This window comes from Epinephelus lanceolatus, chromosome 6 (assembly GCF_041903045.1).
Source record: "Epinephelus lanceolatus isolate andai-2023 chromosome 6, ASM4190304v1, whole genome shotgun sequence".
NCBI lineage: Eukaryota > Metazoa > Chordata > Actinopteri > Perciformes > Serranidae > Epinephelus > Epinephelus lanceolatus.
This window is the reverse complement of record NC_135739.1, coordinates 31,331,517-31,350,943: the sequence shown is the minus strand read 5'-3', so window position 1 is coordinate 31,350,943 and position 19,427 is coordinate 31,331,517. Positions and strand designations below refer to the sequence as shown.

The 19,427-nt window shown below is 41.7% G+C and overlaps 1 protein-coding gene across 1 annotated transcript; it reads right to left on the bottom strand.

Moving 5' to 3' along the window:
* Positions 1-793: 793 nt before the first annotated feature.
* Positions 794-15,288, bottom strand: tmem125a (transmembrane protein 125a). Its single transcript, XM_033622454.2, has 3 exons — positions 14,944-15,288; positions 7,761-9,289; positions 794-3,385 (listed from the first exon to the last, which is right to left on the bottom strand). The coding sequence occupies exon 3, from the start codon at positions 2,910-2,912 to the stop codon at positions 2,214-2,216; it is 699 nt and encodes a 232-aa protein (XP_033478345.1). The 5' UTR covers positions 2,913-3,385; positions 7,761-9,289; positions 14,944-15,288; the 3' UTR covers positions 794-2,213.
* Positions 15,289-19,427: the final 4,139 nt, after the last annotated feature.

Below are 19,427 nucleotides of genomic sequence, written 5' to 3'. Positions count from 1 at the left end.
TGGTTCCCTCGTCAAAATACCTATAGGATTTTTCCTGGATTTTAAATCACTGCAGAAAACGCATTTTAAAAAAATGTTTATGATACTTACAGGTTTTGTTCAGCGAGATAATCTTCATAAATTAACACCACTTTTATGATTTTTAAGCTTAAATGCAATTGCGAGAAGCAAAAAGCTAACATTAGGGTTTTTTCACAAACTACACCTCAGTCACATCTTAACGTTGCTCCCACAACACAGCTAAAGCTATGAGGGGGGTATTTACTGACATATATCATATCACAGAACAAAACAGGAAAGTTTCTGAAGCTTATGCTAACCACAGACATTAGTTCTGGGGTCTAACCAAACACCCATTCAAGAAAAATCCTTTTGACTTCAAGACAAGGGAACCAGGAGTGCTGCAATGCTAACTCATGTCCAGGTTTTAGGACTCATTCCAGGGGAACTCTACTGCCTACCTTAGCAGACACGCCAGCATTTATATAGAGTTTGACTTGTGATGAATGTAAGTCCAGTAGCTGTTTGCTTCTCTTTAGTTCTGATTTGGTACCCACCAGCTCCTCGGGAAAATATCTGGATCTTTAGCTGGCAAGATAAGAGCTAGTCCATCAGCCACTGTGTGTGAAATTTATCCGAGCTTCATGGCTGAAAATGTTCACCAATAAAGACTGATGAGAATGATACTCATATCACTGAAAACAATGAGCCAAGAGGCTTAAAAACTCGGTAGACCTGAAGAGATATGTGATTCTCCATGACTTCAGCACAATGAATGACCATTTCACATTACAGTGTCTTGATTCAGTGTTAATATTAAAATATAGATCAAAGCAGGTTTAAGGAAAAACAAGGCGCTGCAAGATTAACAGTCGAGACAATACTGCATTGATGCACAAAAACACAAATGATCCATACATTCTTCAGTGCTGTGATATAATTCTGCAACAATCATGTTGTCTTGTATCATGTGCACAGAAAGTCAAATGTTACAGTGAAATTTCAACAAGCTCTGTCACAAGCAACACAGCCCTACTGCATGGTTTATGTTAAATTATAATTAAGCTGAGGCATTGAGCATCCTTAAATCCCATAAATTTGTCATCTGAAGAAGGTGGTGCATAAATCATACAGAAAATTAAATATGTTTTTTTCCCCATAGGCTATTTGTGTATGTCCCATCTATAACTTACTCTGTATCCATTTACATTTCAGCTGGTGCTCTTATTCATAATATGTTATAATAGCAATGGAGCAGGTAGTTGTCGAGTGTGTGGCCCAAGGACACTTTGACAGAATGCATGGTTATAATAGATACATGACTTGAATGTGAGACAGTCCCATTTGTAGACGATCCCTTTAACCACTTACTTGTATCACCTTTGACGAGATGGGGTTCTGTTTTTTCATCTTTATAGTCTTAAAAACTTTTTGTTTTAACACCATTTGTGGAGAAGAGCTTTAGATTGATCAAATGACCCATTTCATTGTAGGCTATGCTCACACCACAGGCCTTCATGTTCAGTTCTGGACTGCTGCACCAATCCGATAACAGCAACATTGAAAGATTAACTTCTGTTTATGAAGCAAGACTTCTCCCTTTAGTTTAAGATGCCAGCTAATAATGTGTGCTTTTCATTTCACTGACTTTCCCTAAATACCACTTGAGTCAATTTTTTGCCCGTGCTTTTGTGTTGACGTCCTGCATAGTACCACTGCCCCTGCCAAGCTACCACAGGCATCAAAATTGTAGCATTTGTCCTATGTGAATGGAGCAAGATTTACACAACATAAATAACATGCTGATTTAGGCTTTCAGTTATCACTTGTGTAAATTATACGCCACAACATCTGAATTTTTGCCTGGTTAAATGTTAAAAAAAATCCGAACTGGGACATTTTCAGCTGCACTGTGAGCATAGCTGTGTAGTGATTTTTCCTTTAGTGTGTTACTGAAATCATTTCACCTCAGCTTGCTCTGTGACTGAGATTTGATTGCGAACATCTTCACCAAGCACATATTAAAAATTCAGCTCATTTTGCCTCGTACACAGTCTAATGATCGATTGACAAAGCTGAAGCGTGTAAGGGATGAATCTCTTTAATCAGATTTCTTGTAATATTTGGGCATCAAGCCTGCTCTAATTTAGTTGAGGCTAAATGTTCTGACATGAAGAGCAAGGGGCCAGAATACACAGTCTTAGTGTTGTATCTCATATGAGATTTGCCAGGCTGGAGGTAGTCTCTCTGCGAGCCTGACGGTCCATATGTCCAGAAACAGTGAAGATATTCAAAACCCGGTCCACCAACCTTCGTCCGTGCCTTGTCCTCTCAAGCAGGACGACCACAACAGAGTATATCCCAACGCCCAGCACTGCAGCCCCCCCTCCAGCTAGCAAAACCACTCCAGAGATATACATGTCATTAAGGGCTTGGCCAGGCTTCGGCATGTGGTTAGCCAAGGCCAGACGGAGTAGGACCCCTCCACAAATCAACAGTGACAGCCCGGTAATCAAAACCACAAGCAGGTCCGATAAGCCACCACTTTTTAGCATGTTGATCCGCTGACGGCTTCGAACGCAGTTCATGTCCTGCACAGCCGAGCTGAGCAGCTGTTTGAGCAAGACACCCAGGGCTAGCAGGCAGAGCGCCGTGCCTGCGCCCAGCCGCCATTCACTCGAGACGCTGGTGGTGGTGGAGAGGAGGCCGACGCCGCCCAGCCCGCAGCCCAAGATTAGAAGTACAGCCACACAGTAGCAGAGCAGAGACTTCCCAGGATCTCTGAACCACCACAGCTCCACCTGCTCCTCCAGGATGCTGTGCTGAATTCGAAGTGGGTCTGCTGGACCATTTAGGCCCAGCTCAGGGCCTCTCTGACCCCTCAGAGGGGCAAAGTTGTCCAGTTCGGGCATCCTGATGCCACTCCCAGCCTGCTGAATAAGGCCGCCACCACAACAGAGAAGACAGAATCCACCCGATAATCCTTTCAGTCCTTATTTTATTCACCAATAGCCACCACAAGTGTGTGTCACCAGCAGAAAATTAAACAAGTTTTAATGGATTGCTTAGTATATTACACCAAAAATCTTAAAGGTGGCTTGAGTTGGTGGAAAATGTGCAGAGGAAATGAATGTAATGTACCAAATGGACTAAAACACTTGACTGAGCTCAGTGTATTGTAGTTTTATCTACCCTGGCCTCTATTCAAAGGTTCCACAACATCAGTTCAGGTCTCTTGGTCCCCGTGTGAATGAAAATCCTTATAGCTCACACTAGCTGGATACAGAGGTAAATCAAAATCCTCCTCACAGCGTCAACATCCAAAGCAAAGAATCCAGACCTCCATAAAATTTCCAGTGTGGTTTTGCAGGTCGGCAGCAGTCGCCTGAAAGAGAAGATAGATGCAGATGTATCAGGGCTTGTACATTGTGTGATTCCTCTTATATAAAGCAGTGTAGCTTTATTTACTCATGGGTGCCCTCGCTGCTACTGGTAGCTGGGTGACTTTGTTAATACACAAGAGATATGCCCGAAGTAGGTTGTTTAAGTCTGGGCTCTGTACAAATCCATATCAATATATCTAATGTATGAACATGCTGGTGTTGCGACTTATTGAAATACTACTAAGAATGTTACAATTGATCACATAACACAAAACAGTGCACTTAAGGGCAGTAAAATGGGTCTGAAGTGACTTTAGGGTATATTTTGTTTCCACACAACAGCACAGATGCACCTTTTCCACCAAACTAGCTCTGGTTTTTAACCGGTTTTGTTCAGGATGCTTGGAACTTTGGACCTACCAAGTCAACCAGTCATCGTTTCTATCAGTTTTTAACAAAACCACCATGATCAAGGATGTGTCATCAACGGAGGACGTTGCACAATGCACAATGGAAGTAAAGAGCAGTTGCAACATGGCAGATCACATTGATTACCACACTATGAATGCTCTTTTCTGCCCAAAGATAAACGACTTCTCTTTTGTTGCCTTCTCCATCCTCTCCAATCTTTAAAATATGACCAACCCACTGATGTCATCATGATTTGCACTTCAGGTTAACAAAAAAACTATTAGCTAAGGTTCCAGCTAAGAACCAGCTTTTCGGGTTCTGAACCAATTTATTTTTCATTGAAATGCTCTGAATAGTTTAAAATTAGGTATGGGAATGTTGGTGGAAATGAGGTAAGAGACAGATGCACACTCCTCATCCATAATTCCTAAAACTAGCACAACACAGAATTTAGAGGCTGCTTAACTAGGCAGTTTCAGTGGTGTCTAGCTGAGCTCAGGTACATATTACAAGTTACACTGAGACAGGTTTTACATGAGCACCAAAATGTGGGCTTTAAACCCTTTGTTCTGCCCCTTCAAACACTCTGTGAACAAAGAAATGGAGGTTTAAGATCTGTTTGTACTCTGAACGATCTGAGCCGGGTTAAAGAGTAACTTCGCACTAGTTGAAAATCCCATATGTGTAAATGTACCGTAAACCATATGTCCATTGGTTTAAGTTCTTAACTTATACTGTAATGATGTAGAAGTGAACCCAGTGGTTTGTTCAGCGCACCTTTGCATGGTTACAGGTGCAATAGAGCATCTTCCTGACCACACCATGGGTGAGGTGAGACATGTGAAAGACGTCAGTGTAACAGTTCTATTCATCCTGGTGTCAAGTTACTCGTTAACATTCTAAGTTTGCATATCTTTGCAGTACGTGGTGAATAAATACACACACACACAAACACACACACACACACACACATGCACACACACACACTCACACTCACAGTTTCTCTGAACATCCAAACTTACTGTTTTGAAAAAACTTGGTGTGCTGACACTGGCAACCTTTCCTATCTCTCATTATCACTATGCTAATGAGTTGCCACTACAGAGGTGGCTGGATAAAACAAGCATCAGCTGCCGATAGAATAAACAATGCTCATCCACACACACACACACACACACACACACACATGCTCACAGAATCAAAAAGCTAATGCACAAATGCAAATTTTCTTTTCTCCCTCCCAAACTCACACACACTAGCTCACCCAATGAATCCTCGCATTTGAACTCTCTAGTACTCTAGTAAGTCCAGTTAATCTTCTTTTCTCACTGTGTGCATTGTCCATACTGAAATACTATGTTTATATGTTTACCAAATATCTGTTAAAAGCTCATGACACCTGCCAATTTTATTTATTTCCTACTCTATTTTGTTTTATTCCCATTCTCTCCTCTGTCATTCTTCACCTTACCACTGCATATTTAATCTCTACTGTTGTTTGTAATCTCATCACACCCCCATAACACAATCATACAGCACACACACATGCACAAACACAAACAATCATCCTCAAGGTTATAGCTTTCGACAGCTTGTCTTTTAAAACCTGTCAGGGGCTTTATTTCTATCAAAGTCAGCAGTGCGCGGCACAAGCCCACACGGCCCCGACACAGGCTGACAGGAGTTACAGCTTGTCCTCGCCAGCCGTGGATTTTGCTAACACAAACAACGTCCCGCGAAATAAAAAGAATGTGTCAATCCGAACGAGCAGAACATGATCGCACATTTTGACTGGAATATCTCGGGTTCAGATGCAGTGGCAGAAACAGATTCCTATCAGATTTATTCAGCCTGTTTAGAAAAGACTATAAACTAAATGCAAGACCACATTTCTTATTAGCCTGGACAGGTATCGCCTTGTGCTGAGGCAGAGCGGTAACACCGTGACACGGGGAGATATGAGGTGCATACACAAGGTGTGAAATGAAGAGTGAGGTAATTACAGCGGAGAAGGGGGGCTGTTTATTGGCAACATGCTGTTCTGGAGGCTTTTCACATCCTGTAGCTGATGGACGGTAGTGTGTGTGTGTGTGTGTGTGTGTGTGTGTGTGTGTGTGTGTGTTTTGCAGGAGGGAACTGTTGTAAATGAGTAGTAAAGTGTGTGTATTTATTCTTGTATGATGCACGTGTGTATATTTCACACAGAAAAACAGAGATGAAGGTGTGTGTGTGTGTGTGTGTGTGTGTGTGTGTGTGTTGAGTCACTAATTAATCCCAGCTGGTTTGAGCTCAGTGTCACTGACAGGTAGCACCACAGAAATAGCACAGTAATTGAGGTGTGTGTCTGTATGTTTTTTTTGTTTTCAGTGTGTGTGTGTGTGTGTGTGTGTGTCTGAAGTTGAGGCGCCAAAGGTGTTAAGGTGACAAAAACAATATAATGTGATACTCCACCACTATCCACCTCTTTGTCTTATTAAAGTTTTGAAAATATCACCTCCCTTCATGCTGTACAAGCGTATGAAAGATTATTTTCTGTTTCATTAGATAGCTCACAGTAAAGGGAGGCAGGAACACGACTGGGTGATGGAGCGAGAGGCGATGGCACGCAACAAAGATCATAAGATGAAATCGAACCCTTAACGACGCGAGTATATCTTACCCCATGTTGTGCTTCTCACACTCGGATCCCAATAGACACGTACGCACACAGAACCCACTGGACTGTGTCTGCCTTTCCTCTTTTATCACTTATATGACCTCTAGACTCTGTCATATCAGCCGTGTCATATTGGCCTCGTAAATATCTTTACAAAAGCACTGACTCACTGCTTCGCTCTCCACTAGGCACCTTTTAAGTACAAGAAAACAACAACAGAGGCACAAACAATTTACACAACTCCACATGACTTAGTTTTTCAAAGGTAGGCCTATGGCAGTATTTTGGTCATCTGGAATTAAAGTTACACTGTGTCATTTTGGGTTGGCAATCGTGAGAGAAACCTGGTAAAATCTCTGATCGTGAATCAAAAATGGTTGTCCCAGATTGCACAGTAAGGCGGACAATTTTGGAGCTGTGGAGAAAGTCAGGACCTCTCTGAAAAATGACCCAAACCAAGAAGAAGTTGGTGGTACTCTGGCAAAGATGAAACCTTGAGAAGCTGTGGAGTGGTTACATCGTAGCACTACGATTCACCGCACAACCTGACACATCTCAAACTGATATCATACAGTCTGACAAAGATTGCAAACAAGACTTTGTTAAACCTGTTTCACAGTAAACCTCCCTAATCGTTGTCATGCACTCCATTGGTGCTATTAGCCAGGAACCTTCCAGTTCTCTACACCTGTGCACTGAAAACCTCCTGTACATTATGTCTAGTGATGAATCTTCACACCTTAGCTGTGAATTTTCACACAACTCCCACAATGCTCTTTGCATATTCATTAAATATCTGACTGGAAAAATGAATAAGACCAGAAACAGCATTATTGATGAGCCACTTCATCCCTTCATTTGGCCCAATTAAGAAGTTTTGGATAGACAACCCAAGCGAATGTGACTAACTTATTCATCAAAAAACAATGGTCATAGCATATTTCACAGTCTGAAGTATCTCACAGAGGCTATGGGGAGCTGCACCAGTGATCAGTATCACGATTGATTTGAAACAGAGGCTCTCTCTGAGGAAAATCCTTAATGGGTTTCTTTAAATTGACAGGATTAATTTGTGCGCGCTGGACGCTCAGCCTTGCAGTCAAAGCTAAAATGACTGAAGACACGCTAACAGTCCAAACATTCTCTGTTACGCTAATGCTCTGAGAGTAATGATGAAAAATCTCAAAGATAATCGTAAACCTTGGACATCTTTCTCTTTCTGTTTCTGCCTCCTCTAGGTTTTCAGCCTGCAAGGTCACCAGAGAAGCTGTGCTTTGGAGGAAAAAAACACTATACTGCACTCCAATTACCTGGGAAGCATTGGGACTCCGGTATTCCCCCCTCTGTTATGTCAGCCCGCTGAATTCATTTCACCGGCCATTAGTGTCTCCTTTTATTGTTGATGCGTGGTTCTTTTAAAATTGGTAGTCTGGCATTATATGATAATCAGAATTCTGGTCAGCAGAGGAGGTTAGAAGACGGCAACAAAATCCAGCAAAAATAGAATAGCCAAAATCTTGCTTCTTGTATAAAACTGCAGGGACTCAAGTGGGATGTTTAGTCATGAGAAGGAAACTGCAAATGCCTTAACATGAAGTCAGTGCTGGCCCATTTAGCAGAGGTGTAGTGCACAATGTTACTGCTTAAATAAAGACATACATGCATATCCAAGGAAGCTCTGACTGAGTCCCACAAGTATTTCCTTTTTGCTGTCAGGGAAAAGCTCCTTCGGCTTAATTCAAGTGTGGGAAGCAAAAAGTGTCTTTCTTACTGTAAAAAAAACCCCTCCTACGTGTTGATTTGCTAGTAAAAATGGGGATATTTTTTTCCAGGCGATTGCAGCTTTTCTTACAACAATTCATTTAGACCACAGAGGCCAGAGGGAAAAGGAAGTGTGGAGCTCAAAGTCAAACTTGGAAAAACAGACAACACTTTAGACTGAGGAGTGGGCTTTCCTTCAGCTTTTTTAGATCAGTCTTATCGTGGTTTCCTGTTTGTTTCAAATTATATTTAGAGCTTTGTCAATGTTCGCATCTTCTCTCCACACTGAAATAGAACAAGACATCCATGCCAAATAATCAAAGCAAAAATATGTCAAGCATAATTTAGAGGGGGAAAAAACGAGGTCCTTCTGGTCCTGCTGCTGAATTTCCTGCTGTGTGCGTTTTTATCCAAAGGCCTCGGGTTGGGCTGAAGGGGAGTCCACGGGAGACTGGGCGATGTGTTGCCGTGGTGACAAAGCAATACTCTCCTCCTCTCTGCTTCCTGTCTCCCCCTCTCCACGCGCACTCACACACACCCTCTCTCCTCTAGTCAGGCGTTGATTCTCTTGGCGTCCCCACGGGCGAGGAGAGGGGTCAGGGTTGGCTCCATCTGTCTATGTGATGGGCATTGGTGCCAAGCGCCACGGGGGCTGGAGGGAGAGGAAAGAAGGCTCGTGTGGAGTAGGAGGGTAACGGATGTTTCTGAGCTGTCATCTGGGACTCCGAATGGGGCAAAGGCTGAGGCTGAAGCTGGGGCTGCAGAGATGGAAGGGGCTGAGGGAGTGGGATAGGGATAAGGGGGTTAGAGGAGAGGGGGCTGAGGATGGAGGGGTAGGCTCGGGGCAAGGGATAGTGCTGAGACTTCACTGCTGTTCTTGGGGTTGCAAATGTAGCTGGCAAAGAGAAATGATGCTGAATAGGTCTTTATGCAGACAAGCTGGATCTTTCTTTTTTCTCTACGGTCACAATGGACAGCAGAGGCAACCAGGGAGCATCACTATGTCCAGAAACAGTGAGGAGACAATGGCCGAGTCAGTGTCACTGTCCCTGCTCTGTCAGGGATCACAAGGAAAAACCTAAGACAGAAAGAGAGAAAGAAAGATCTTTACATCAGCTGCACATACTGTACTGTAAACTCACCCCTGTGGCTCAGCTTAGCCTTTGTTCTGCCAATGAGTTGCAGCTTATATTCCTCCAACAGCAATTGCATCACTTTGTTGAAACCTCAAAAATGCTTCATCCCAAGAAAGTGATGTCCGAATAGTGTCTTTCATTGTAATGTCCGAATTACAAGCCTAATCAAAATTAGAGCCACTTATACACAGCGGCATGGCTCTAGAAATGGCAATATTGGTAGGTTGTTCCAGTGCTTCTGTCTAGAGTGAAATCACTCTAAAACTATTGAATAAATATGAAATTTTGTACAGACATTCATGATACCCAGAGGATGATTCCTGATGACTCTATTGATCCTCTGACTTTCTTATCTAGCCCCACTAGCAGGTCAAAGTTCTCAATTATTCAGTAAAATATCCCAACACCTACTTAATGGATTGGCACAAAATGTTGTGCAGATATTCATGGTCCACAGAGGATGACACCCAATGACTCTGGTGGTCCCATGATATTTCATCTAGCACTATAAGCAAGTCAAAGTTTTCAGTTATTCAGTAAAGTATCTCAACATCTACTTCATGGATTGGCACAAAACATTGTGCAGATATTCATGGCCCACAGAGGATGACACCTAATGACTTTGGTGATTCCCTGACCTTTCATTTAGTGCCATAAACAAGTCAAAGTTTCCAATTATTCAGTAAAGTATTTCAACATCTACTAAATAGTTGGTACAAAATACTATGCAGATATTCCTCCACAGAGGATCTATCAAAATGACTTTGGTGATTCCCTGACTTTTCATCTAGCGCCATAAGCAATTCAAAGTTCTCAATTATTCAGTAAAATATCTCAACATCCACTTAATGGTTGGCATAAAATACTATGCAGATATTCATGGTCCTCAGAGGATGACAGCTAATGACTCTGGTGGTCCCATGATATTTCATCTATTCAATTCAATTGTTTCAATTCAATTTTTTAAATTTTATTTATAAAGCCCAAAATCACAAATCACAATTTACCTCACAGGGCTTTACAGCATACGACATCCCTCTGTCCTTAGGACCCTTGCAGCGGATAAGGAAAAACTCCCCCCCAAAAAAACGTTAACGGGGGAAAAAAACGGTAGAAACCTAAGGAAGAGCAACTGAGGAGGGATCCCTCTTCCAGGACGGACAGTGCCATAAGCAAGTCAAAATTTTCAATTATTCAGTGAAATATCACAACATCTACTTAATGGATTGGCACAAAATGTTATGCACATATTCATGGTCCACAGAGGATCTAACAAAATGATTTTGGTGATTCCTGACTTTTCTTTTAGCACTGCTGTGAGGTTGACATTTGGGGTTTTAAGTTGTATGGACAGCTATGGGATGATTGCCAATAAATTTGGTAACAACATTTATATTCCTCTCTTGATAAATTTTAATCCTCAGACTCATCATCAAGTGCCGTCATCAGGTTACAATTTAACATTTCAATTTATTACCAACTCTAAACTAATGACACTCCTATGAGTCTCAGCTGCACTTTGTATTTGATGCTAATTAGCGGTGTTAGCATACTGCATGCTATATTGTCTGTAGACTCTTTGTCTTTACGGTCATTGACATTTCTGGAGACTTTAAACAGACCCCTCCTGTTTCAATTCTCCCTCTGACTCCCTGGCTCCTCTCAGATGGTTTAATTCCACCCTTTCTGAGCGAGCTCATTTCTCAGCTTATGGCACAGCATCACCTCAACCGGCACAGCTAGCCAAGACCTGCCCCCCTGACACCTTATCCACACACAAACACACTCATCTCCATCTGTTTTCCCTCCGATCCTTTCTTATCTCTCCAGCCTTCCACACCTTCCTTACTTTGTTCTACCTCTCGCCTCTCCTCCTCTGTCTCACCACCAAGGCTGCTTTATCTGGCTAACTTCTTATCTCTCTCCCGTCTGCTGTCTGCTCTGGCGTTTTGGTGTCGCAGAGAGAGATGTGTGCAAGGGGTCGGGGGGGATTACTTGTCTTTGCCACAGATCCCCCTCTGGCTCCAGGTAATGCTGCTTGACTCAAAGCCCCTGTAGCACACTGCATGCAGGCACATACACATACACATCATGATGCACCTGTTTTCATGCTGTGGTGTTTACATTGTTTTTTTGGTTTTGTTTTTTCAGAAATACTGTGGTGTCATTACCCTGTCATGTCCTCTTTTATCTACTCCCCATCATTCTCAGCATTAGAAATTCACCTATTCATCAACTGCAGTAACATCCGTCAGCATTGTTAACACCCAGCACAAGCACACATTAACAATATGGGCCCTGATAATCAGAACAGGATTCATGAAAATGCACAGAAAACATTTTCAGTCTGTTATCTAATACAGCATATGGCATTTCCCCCTTTTTAAATGGAGCTTCCTCCTCTCAGTGGTGGTGCACACTGCTGTTGACAAAAATGTAGCCCAGCCCAGTCTTGTTCAGTTTAGCACAGGCTGTGGGCCCCATTCAGTCCCTTTACTACAGCGGGAGCCAAATGGGGCTCTTAAATGCTGGGCCTGACTCAAAATGGCTTGAATATTTCTGCTTCCATCAAATACTCTCCATTACCAAACTAGAGCAAAGAAATGATGATTTCCTTTTTTGGAAGTTGGAGGAAATTAACAGACTGACGTGCATAATGACTAAGCTGTGTCGGTCCCTCCATCAGAATACTGTTGATTTTAAAAAAAGGAAAGAGAAACCTCTGGGCAGCCAGTTACTCTCCTCTGTCGGGCACAGCTGCAATATTAAAACGCTAATCAAATCACCAATTAACATGCTGGTCCCCTTCTGCTTCGCTCCTGCTGACGATGGGAAAGCGGCTGCCTTCTCTTTTTTTTCCTTCAGTCTTTGTTTTTTTAACCCTCCTCCCTTCCTCTTGTGGGTTCAGAGGTGATATTAAGCATATTCTAATTTGATATTGGCTGTCCAGCAATAATGATTATAATGAATGAGATGGCTGGCTCAGTGTCCGGCCGTCGGTCTTATTTGTTGACTACCTGAAGTGTCGTCTATGCTGCTGCGGCACCTCACGATTTAGGCTGAGAAACTGGTGGTGTGGTACGGTATTTTTAGCCACAGGGATTGCCGTGTACAGACATTCATGTTCCCTGGATCACGATGCCCACTGACTTTGCTTATCCCCTGTTATTTCTTGCCACCATGAGGTTGATATTTCTGGTGTTAAGGGAATTACCTTAAGAACATCTAAATGGATTGCCATGGAATTTGGTACAGATGCTCATGTTACCTAAAAGGATGATTTGTCATATTTTTGGTGCCCTTCTGGGAAAAACATCTATTTGCTTTCTTGCAGGGAGTTGGATAAGAAGATGATACCACCGTCATGTCTGTACGCTATACAGCCAGCTGCCGATTAGCTTAGCTTAGCACAAAGACGGGAAACAGTTGGCTTGGCTCTGCTCAATGAAAACAAAATCTGTTAACCAGCAACTCTAAACCTCAGCAATAAACAATTTATATCTAATCTGTTTACAAAAGGTGTAAAAACAGGTCCCTATTTTTATGTGCCAGACTATTACTTGGCCTCGAGCTGTAACTTCCTGGTTGCCTAGCAACTAGTCCTGGCTAAGAAATAGTTTGGCCAAACACCTGCACAACTAAAGACTTCCCCATCGGCCTTAGCTGTAGGCTACTTTTTGTTTAATTAGGAAGTGTTAGCATGCTCACAAGCTTAACATGCTCATCATGTCCTCTAAACTTCAGCATGGCATTGTAAATGTGAGCACACTAATGTTAGCATTTAGGACAGGACAGCCTGACAAAGCGAGTGTTGTAATAAAAAAAAAACAAAAAAAACTGCAAAGAGCAGTTTAATATTATTTTGAGAGAGAGAATGACTTCCCTCAACACAAAAATGTTCCCGCAATCCTTCACCAGCTCTCACTATATTGAATAAGTTGAATTGATTATGCTTATAGGCGGATATTGTATGCGCAGGGACAGAGGTTGACAGTCGGTACAGCTGCTATTGACGACACACTACATGCCTGACTTTGTGTATCTGCTGACTGTGAAACAAAATGCCTCTCGGGGATATTTAAGATTCTGTCCTACTCTCTGCTCCACTCTTTGTCTGGCATCTATGTCACATATACACACAAGCATGAACACACACCTCACCTATACGGAGCTCTCATATAACTCCTCCACTCTGCCCGGTCATCCACAGACACACTCACACTCCTCCTCCTGCTCTTTCACCCAGCGCTTTGTGTTGACTCCAGGCTCTTCTCTAATGAGGTCTATCACATGTCAGCCTGACTTGTTTGTGTGTTAGATCTGTAAACTGTATTTGAGAGCAACAACATGTAACCTACTTCAGATGCCCATGTCATGATTCATCTGTAGTCTTCTTTAGATAAGTTACACCAGATGTATACGTAGCACAGGGGGTCATGCGTGGACTGTATATCGATGCGTGCCAGTGATAATGAATTGAATACAGCATTGACAAAACTTCCTCTCCTGTGGTTTATGAATTTTCCACAATGCTGTAAAACTGACCTCAGAGTATATGACAGTAGTTCTGGGAACTGATGATCTAAAGTGCTACACACTAGCATTTTACGTGCACTTGATAACTGTGAGCCATTCCCCTGGTGCAAAGGTCAGGGTGTGATAATGTCAACATGTTTTACTTCCTTGTTTTTAATGGAAACTAAATTGGTCATTCATTCGTTCCGGAAAGTCCAGAACACACAAACATTACGTTGCTGATACTGGGGGGAAAAGTTAACCCAGATCCTTATAATTCATATCTCATAGAAGTTACGATTAAAAGGCTATGTTAAGAACAGGTGTTTACAGGTTGATGCTTCTGAATCTACAGTCTTGTCTGCTAACGTTTATTTGTTATAATTATTTAATATTCAGTAGCAACCATGAAACAGTGAGTGATTTGAGAGTAAAACATGGCTTCTGTGCTTGACAATATTATCAGTGTTTACTGTATAAGCATTCCAGCAAGTTCTCACATACAATAGGTTGCTGTTCATCTCCAAACTTCGGAGACTCTGAAGGTGGACAAAGTATTATGGGGTAAGACGTAGATTTAAAAAAAAAAAGGAAAGAAAGAAAGGAAAACCAATTATATAATATGAAAAAATAAATAAATAAAGCTAAAATGGGTTTTTTTAATCTTCAGCGTTTCCTTTTTCCTTTGTATACAAGAATAAAAGAAATAATTAAGTAGTAATTAACTGTTTATAGCATTTTTTAAAAATATATATTATATGACAGATGATGACATGGTTAATGACATGTTCTATATCAGCACATGATATAAGTTCAGTATAAACCCACTGATGGTCAAATATAGGCTGCATGGATCTGTATAATTCAGTAATAATAATAATGACTATTATATTATTTATTGTTTATTATTGTTGTTTTCATTGGGGACTAGGGGAAATGTAAATAATTTAGCACCCACAAATAAGTTCAAAATGAAAATAGAGAAAACTTAAACATAAAGGAAAAGGGTGTTTGATTAGAAAAAGTTGTACCGGGGCAGTTCCTGTCTGTCTCTATGTAGTTCATTAGACGCCTGTCTTACCTGTGCGCTCAGCTGCTCACTCGGTCTCTTCTATTCCATACCGTCTATTTCGTCTTTAATCCTAATTTCCCACCCTGTGTCTTCCACGGCTGCAAAGTCTCTGTACAACCAATCATCGCATGCCTTCACACCTTCACCCTTTTCGGATCAAAGTGTCCGGAGTCATGCGATGGGAGCTGCTGGAGGTGGAGGTGCTCCGCTTCGTGCCTCCGCTTCTCTGAAGCCTCGCAGTCTCTGTGCCTCTCCAGCGGACGGACTTTCCCCGTTTAATGCAGGTGTGGCCGCGCACGGCGGCAGGGGACGCCGATGGGAGGGGACAGAGAGCCGGTGGATCGACCTCCGCACCGCCGTGGGTCCCCGTGGGGGAACCGCAGCACATGACACGGGGGGGGGGGGTGTGACAGCTCCAATGAATAAAAGCCACACTGTGATTGTGATATCAGCCGATGAGCTGCAGGCTTTTTCTTTCTTTCTTCTTTTTTCATAGAGCAGAAGTGGTTTAACCCATCCAGTCTCTGAGGAGAGGAAAAAAACAATCTGTACCTGCGCACAGCTCATCAATAACGCCTGCAGTCATTATTGATTGACTGGTATGATATTAATTAAGTCATAATTCATTAGCAGTAAGGTCATAGCAAGTGGCGACCTTATTGTTTTTCTGCTGTTTGTCACTTCACAGGCACATAAACTTCCATTATGACTTTTAGATTAAAAGTTAACAGCTCATTCTTGACCTTGAAAACTCTCTTAGGAGACAATTAAGCAGCTGTCCTGGGGTTTTGCATGAGATCACATGATCTTCCTCAGTAGATGGGGTTTGGCCAGTTGTCATGGAAGTGTAGATGGTAAAATGTCAGTTTTCTGAGCACTTTCAGAGACTGCTTTGCCAAGTTTATATGTAATACTCATGCCCTCCTATCTGGTATATGCACCCAGCATGTATTCAGCTTTTGTGTTTTCACCCAAAAATGACCAGACTTGTAACTGTTAAGAAATAAGATCCTGATTGTGAACCGATTTTGTGTGAGACAACTTTATTCCCACTATAATAAGATGCTCAGCATTACAGACTTCTCATTTTGTAGAAATCTTACCAGTCTGCCTCATAAGTACAATTCTTGGACATTCATGGACATTAGTTGCAGAATGCTACTAGAGCTGCAATTAACAATTTGTTTTAATAGTACTGATTAATCTGCATTTTGTTTTCTCAGGTAATTGGTTAGCTATATGGTCTACAACAGGGATGTCAAACATACGGCCCGTGGGCCAGAACCGGCCCACCAAAGGGTCCAATCCGGCCCACTGACTGGACTCAGAGGTGCCAGGTCTCAGGAGCAAGTTAAACAATGTGTTGCCCAGTTAGTGTAAAATTCTGCTTCAGAGGCTTTTACACTCTGACCAGATAACAGCTCTCTGATATAACAATGAAAACTTACTGTGGTCATATTTTAAGATATTGAACATTGTGCAAAATATTGTCGGGAGCTTCAGTTCAAAAGAATCTGTATCAGGAAATTGTACTGATTTTTCTTCTCAGATATCTCAGGCTGTTCATCTTCTTGTAAAATGATGAATGACGACAGAATGTACTTGTAATTCTTTACACATAAAAAGGGGAAAACATTGGAGCTGATGTTCCTTATAGGTTATTATGTGATGGTTTTATTGGTCTGGCCCATCTGACATCCAACAAGCCTGTATGTGGCCCATACACTAAAATGAGTTTGACACCCCTGGTCTACAAATTGTCAAAAATAGTAGAAATTTCCCATCACGATTTCATTAAGCTCTGCAATAGAAGATGTCACGAAATGAGTTGCTTTGTCTGACCCAGCAGTCCAAAATCCAAACACATTTTGTTGACAATATGTGACAAAGAATAGAAGCAAATCTTCACAATTGGAGGCTGGAATGAGGAAATGTCTGGTATTTCTGCATGAAAAATGACATCAAAACAGCTTCCATTCATTTTTTGTTGATCCAGTTTTTTTGTCGAACCGTTCAGCTCTCTATATACTGTATATAGATATAGTGTTGGCATGTGCCCTTTCATCTGTTGATTCTTCAGAATCTGGATCATATTCAGAATCGTCCTCCCCCTATCAGCAGGCCTCCTCCTCCATCGCCTCCTCAGGTTCGATATTTTCATCCTCACCATGGGCCACGATCCAAAATTAGATCAATTGCTTCATTCACAGTTAGTCACTTGCACATTGTGGTACTACCACAGAATGGCATGTGCAGACTGGAAAGTCTTATTTATAGACCAAAGCTTAAAAGAAGTGATAAGTGTGGCTGTGTTGTGTTGGATGCAATATTGTGTAAAAGTGCATGTGAATGTGGGAGTGTGAATGTGGGACTGTAGCTGGGTGCAAGAACTCTATATGTTTTTGTTAGTATATCATAAATAAATGAAGCCAATTTGTGTAGCAGACACTTTAGTATGTAAACCATTTTAACTTTTTAGAGAAGAAATGCCTCCACAGTTAATTGTTCCTTATAATAAATAGCCTCCCTGTGGCGTAACCCATCGATCATGGCATCTCTGACACAACAGGTCTTATTGATTGATTTTGCTTGGCTGTACCAAGAGTGCCTCACATCTATTTGTCTCCTCTATAGTTTAGAGATGCGCCATATCTGGGTGAATATAAAAATAACATTTTTATGCCTCTGGTGTCGAAACCTGTAGGGTAGATTCAAATATGTCTCATTCCAAAAATGAAAGGAGGTAGCAAGGCTCGAACATCAGTCCCATTGATACAGAATATGGAGTGTGCTGTGATGTATTTAGATCTGCTACATGAGTGCAGTATTTTTATTTAGCCCTGTACCATCCCTTATTTATATTTCTATTTGTCTGTCTTTGATACAGTCAACAATGTTTGACTTGTAAAATTTAGCTGTAAGATAATTATTTGACAGAGCAGCCAGAGGCTGATTGTTTCTCCCATCTGACAGCGAGGGCTGGATTGTGAGTTTTGCAGAGAGCTCATCCTACACAGTGTGCCAACTGAACTGCTTGTGGAATGATTAAACCCTCTTCACCCACACCCTTCTGACATCGGGATTGGGGGCGCTGCTTACAACAATTTCAGGAACTTTCCAAAACTGAAAATCTGACATTCACACCCACTGCATGCGGTGATTGGCCAGGTGTGTGGAGGTGAGAAAAAAAGCAGGTTTTGAACTTCTCTCTTTAGATTCCTTTTTTCATTCTGTACACATTAACATCACTTTTGTTTACGTGAACGAGTGCAATACTATGAATGTTTTCCAGCTTGAAAATGTGCCTCTCTATGATGGCAGGCTCTTCACTTGAGTGTGGTCGTGTGAAACAGCACAAACACTTTTGCCTTCTGATATGGCTGGACAACACGTTGTACTACAAACTAATTCTTTTTAAGTACACTCCAGCCTTCATCTTCAAGTATGTGCCTCAGATGACAGTTCACTGCCTCTTGTACTGCATGTGCTGTCTGATTTTGAGGAAGCTCTGAGGAGCAGCTTCCCGCTCTGATTTAGCAGCAAGGCATGAGTTACTGTTAACTCGTCAGGCAAGCTGAGATAAATCTAAACTATTTTTAAAATGTATTTTTTAAAAAAAAGCAAAAAACCCCACATTTTCAAGCAGGTCTTGTTTTGCATCTACAGCTACTGGTGCTGGCTGATGCACTCAACCTTTCCAGTCTCGCTGCGGCACCGCACAGTGTTTCTGTTGATCCAGCGAGCAAACTCACTCAGGGAGGTAGAGGGGGTGGTGGTGGGGGGTGACTGACAAAAACAAATATGGTCTATCATTTGCTTACATTAGCAGCTGACTTATTTGTTTATTTTGTGATTTTTTTGTTTTTAATAATTTTTTTCCCCAGTTGAATTATGTGCCCCCCTACAGAACTAAACCAAATATCAACAATGAATTAATTTTAAGTGGCTGCCATCAAGCGGCCCCAGAGAGGGAAGCTGAAACATCAGTGGGAAGCAAAATGTTACTGATGTATTCTCACAGCAGTATATTTTATTCAAAGTGCAATTAATTTGCAAAAAGGTCATGTTTTCTTAAAAATGCTTGCACACAGCAACTCATCCCTGGTTAGGCGACAGACTACACACACTCATCACCAGTTTGGCACATTATATTGATTACTGCATGCTCCTTCCAATGCTGCAAAGCTGTGTCCCTTTGGTGACTTGTTGTCATTCAGAACTAACGGGCTCATTTTTTTGTGAAAAAGTGGCCGAGTCAAATCAAGTTCATTTTCTATTAAACACTTTTAATGGATAATATAATAATTAATTTGTTAAAGTATAAGGTCAGGCCTTTTTCGTGTATGTTGTTTGTGTGTCCCTGTTGATTTGCTAAAAGAAGACCTTAAAAGACCTTCATACATGTTGTGGACTATGTTGTCACTATCTTTAGAGTCTAATCTTTATGATAAGAGGAATTGTTCAGTCCGCGACGCTGGGGATCAGCACTCCCG

Bases quoted from the DNA above. Each gene is read 5' to 3' on its own strand.
- tmem125a (XM_033622454.2), bottom strand. From the start codon at position 2,912: ATGCCCGAACTGGACAACTTTGCCCCTCTGAGGGGTCAGAGAGGCCCT.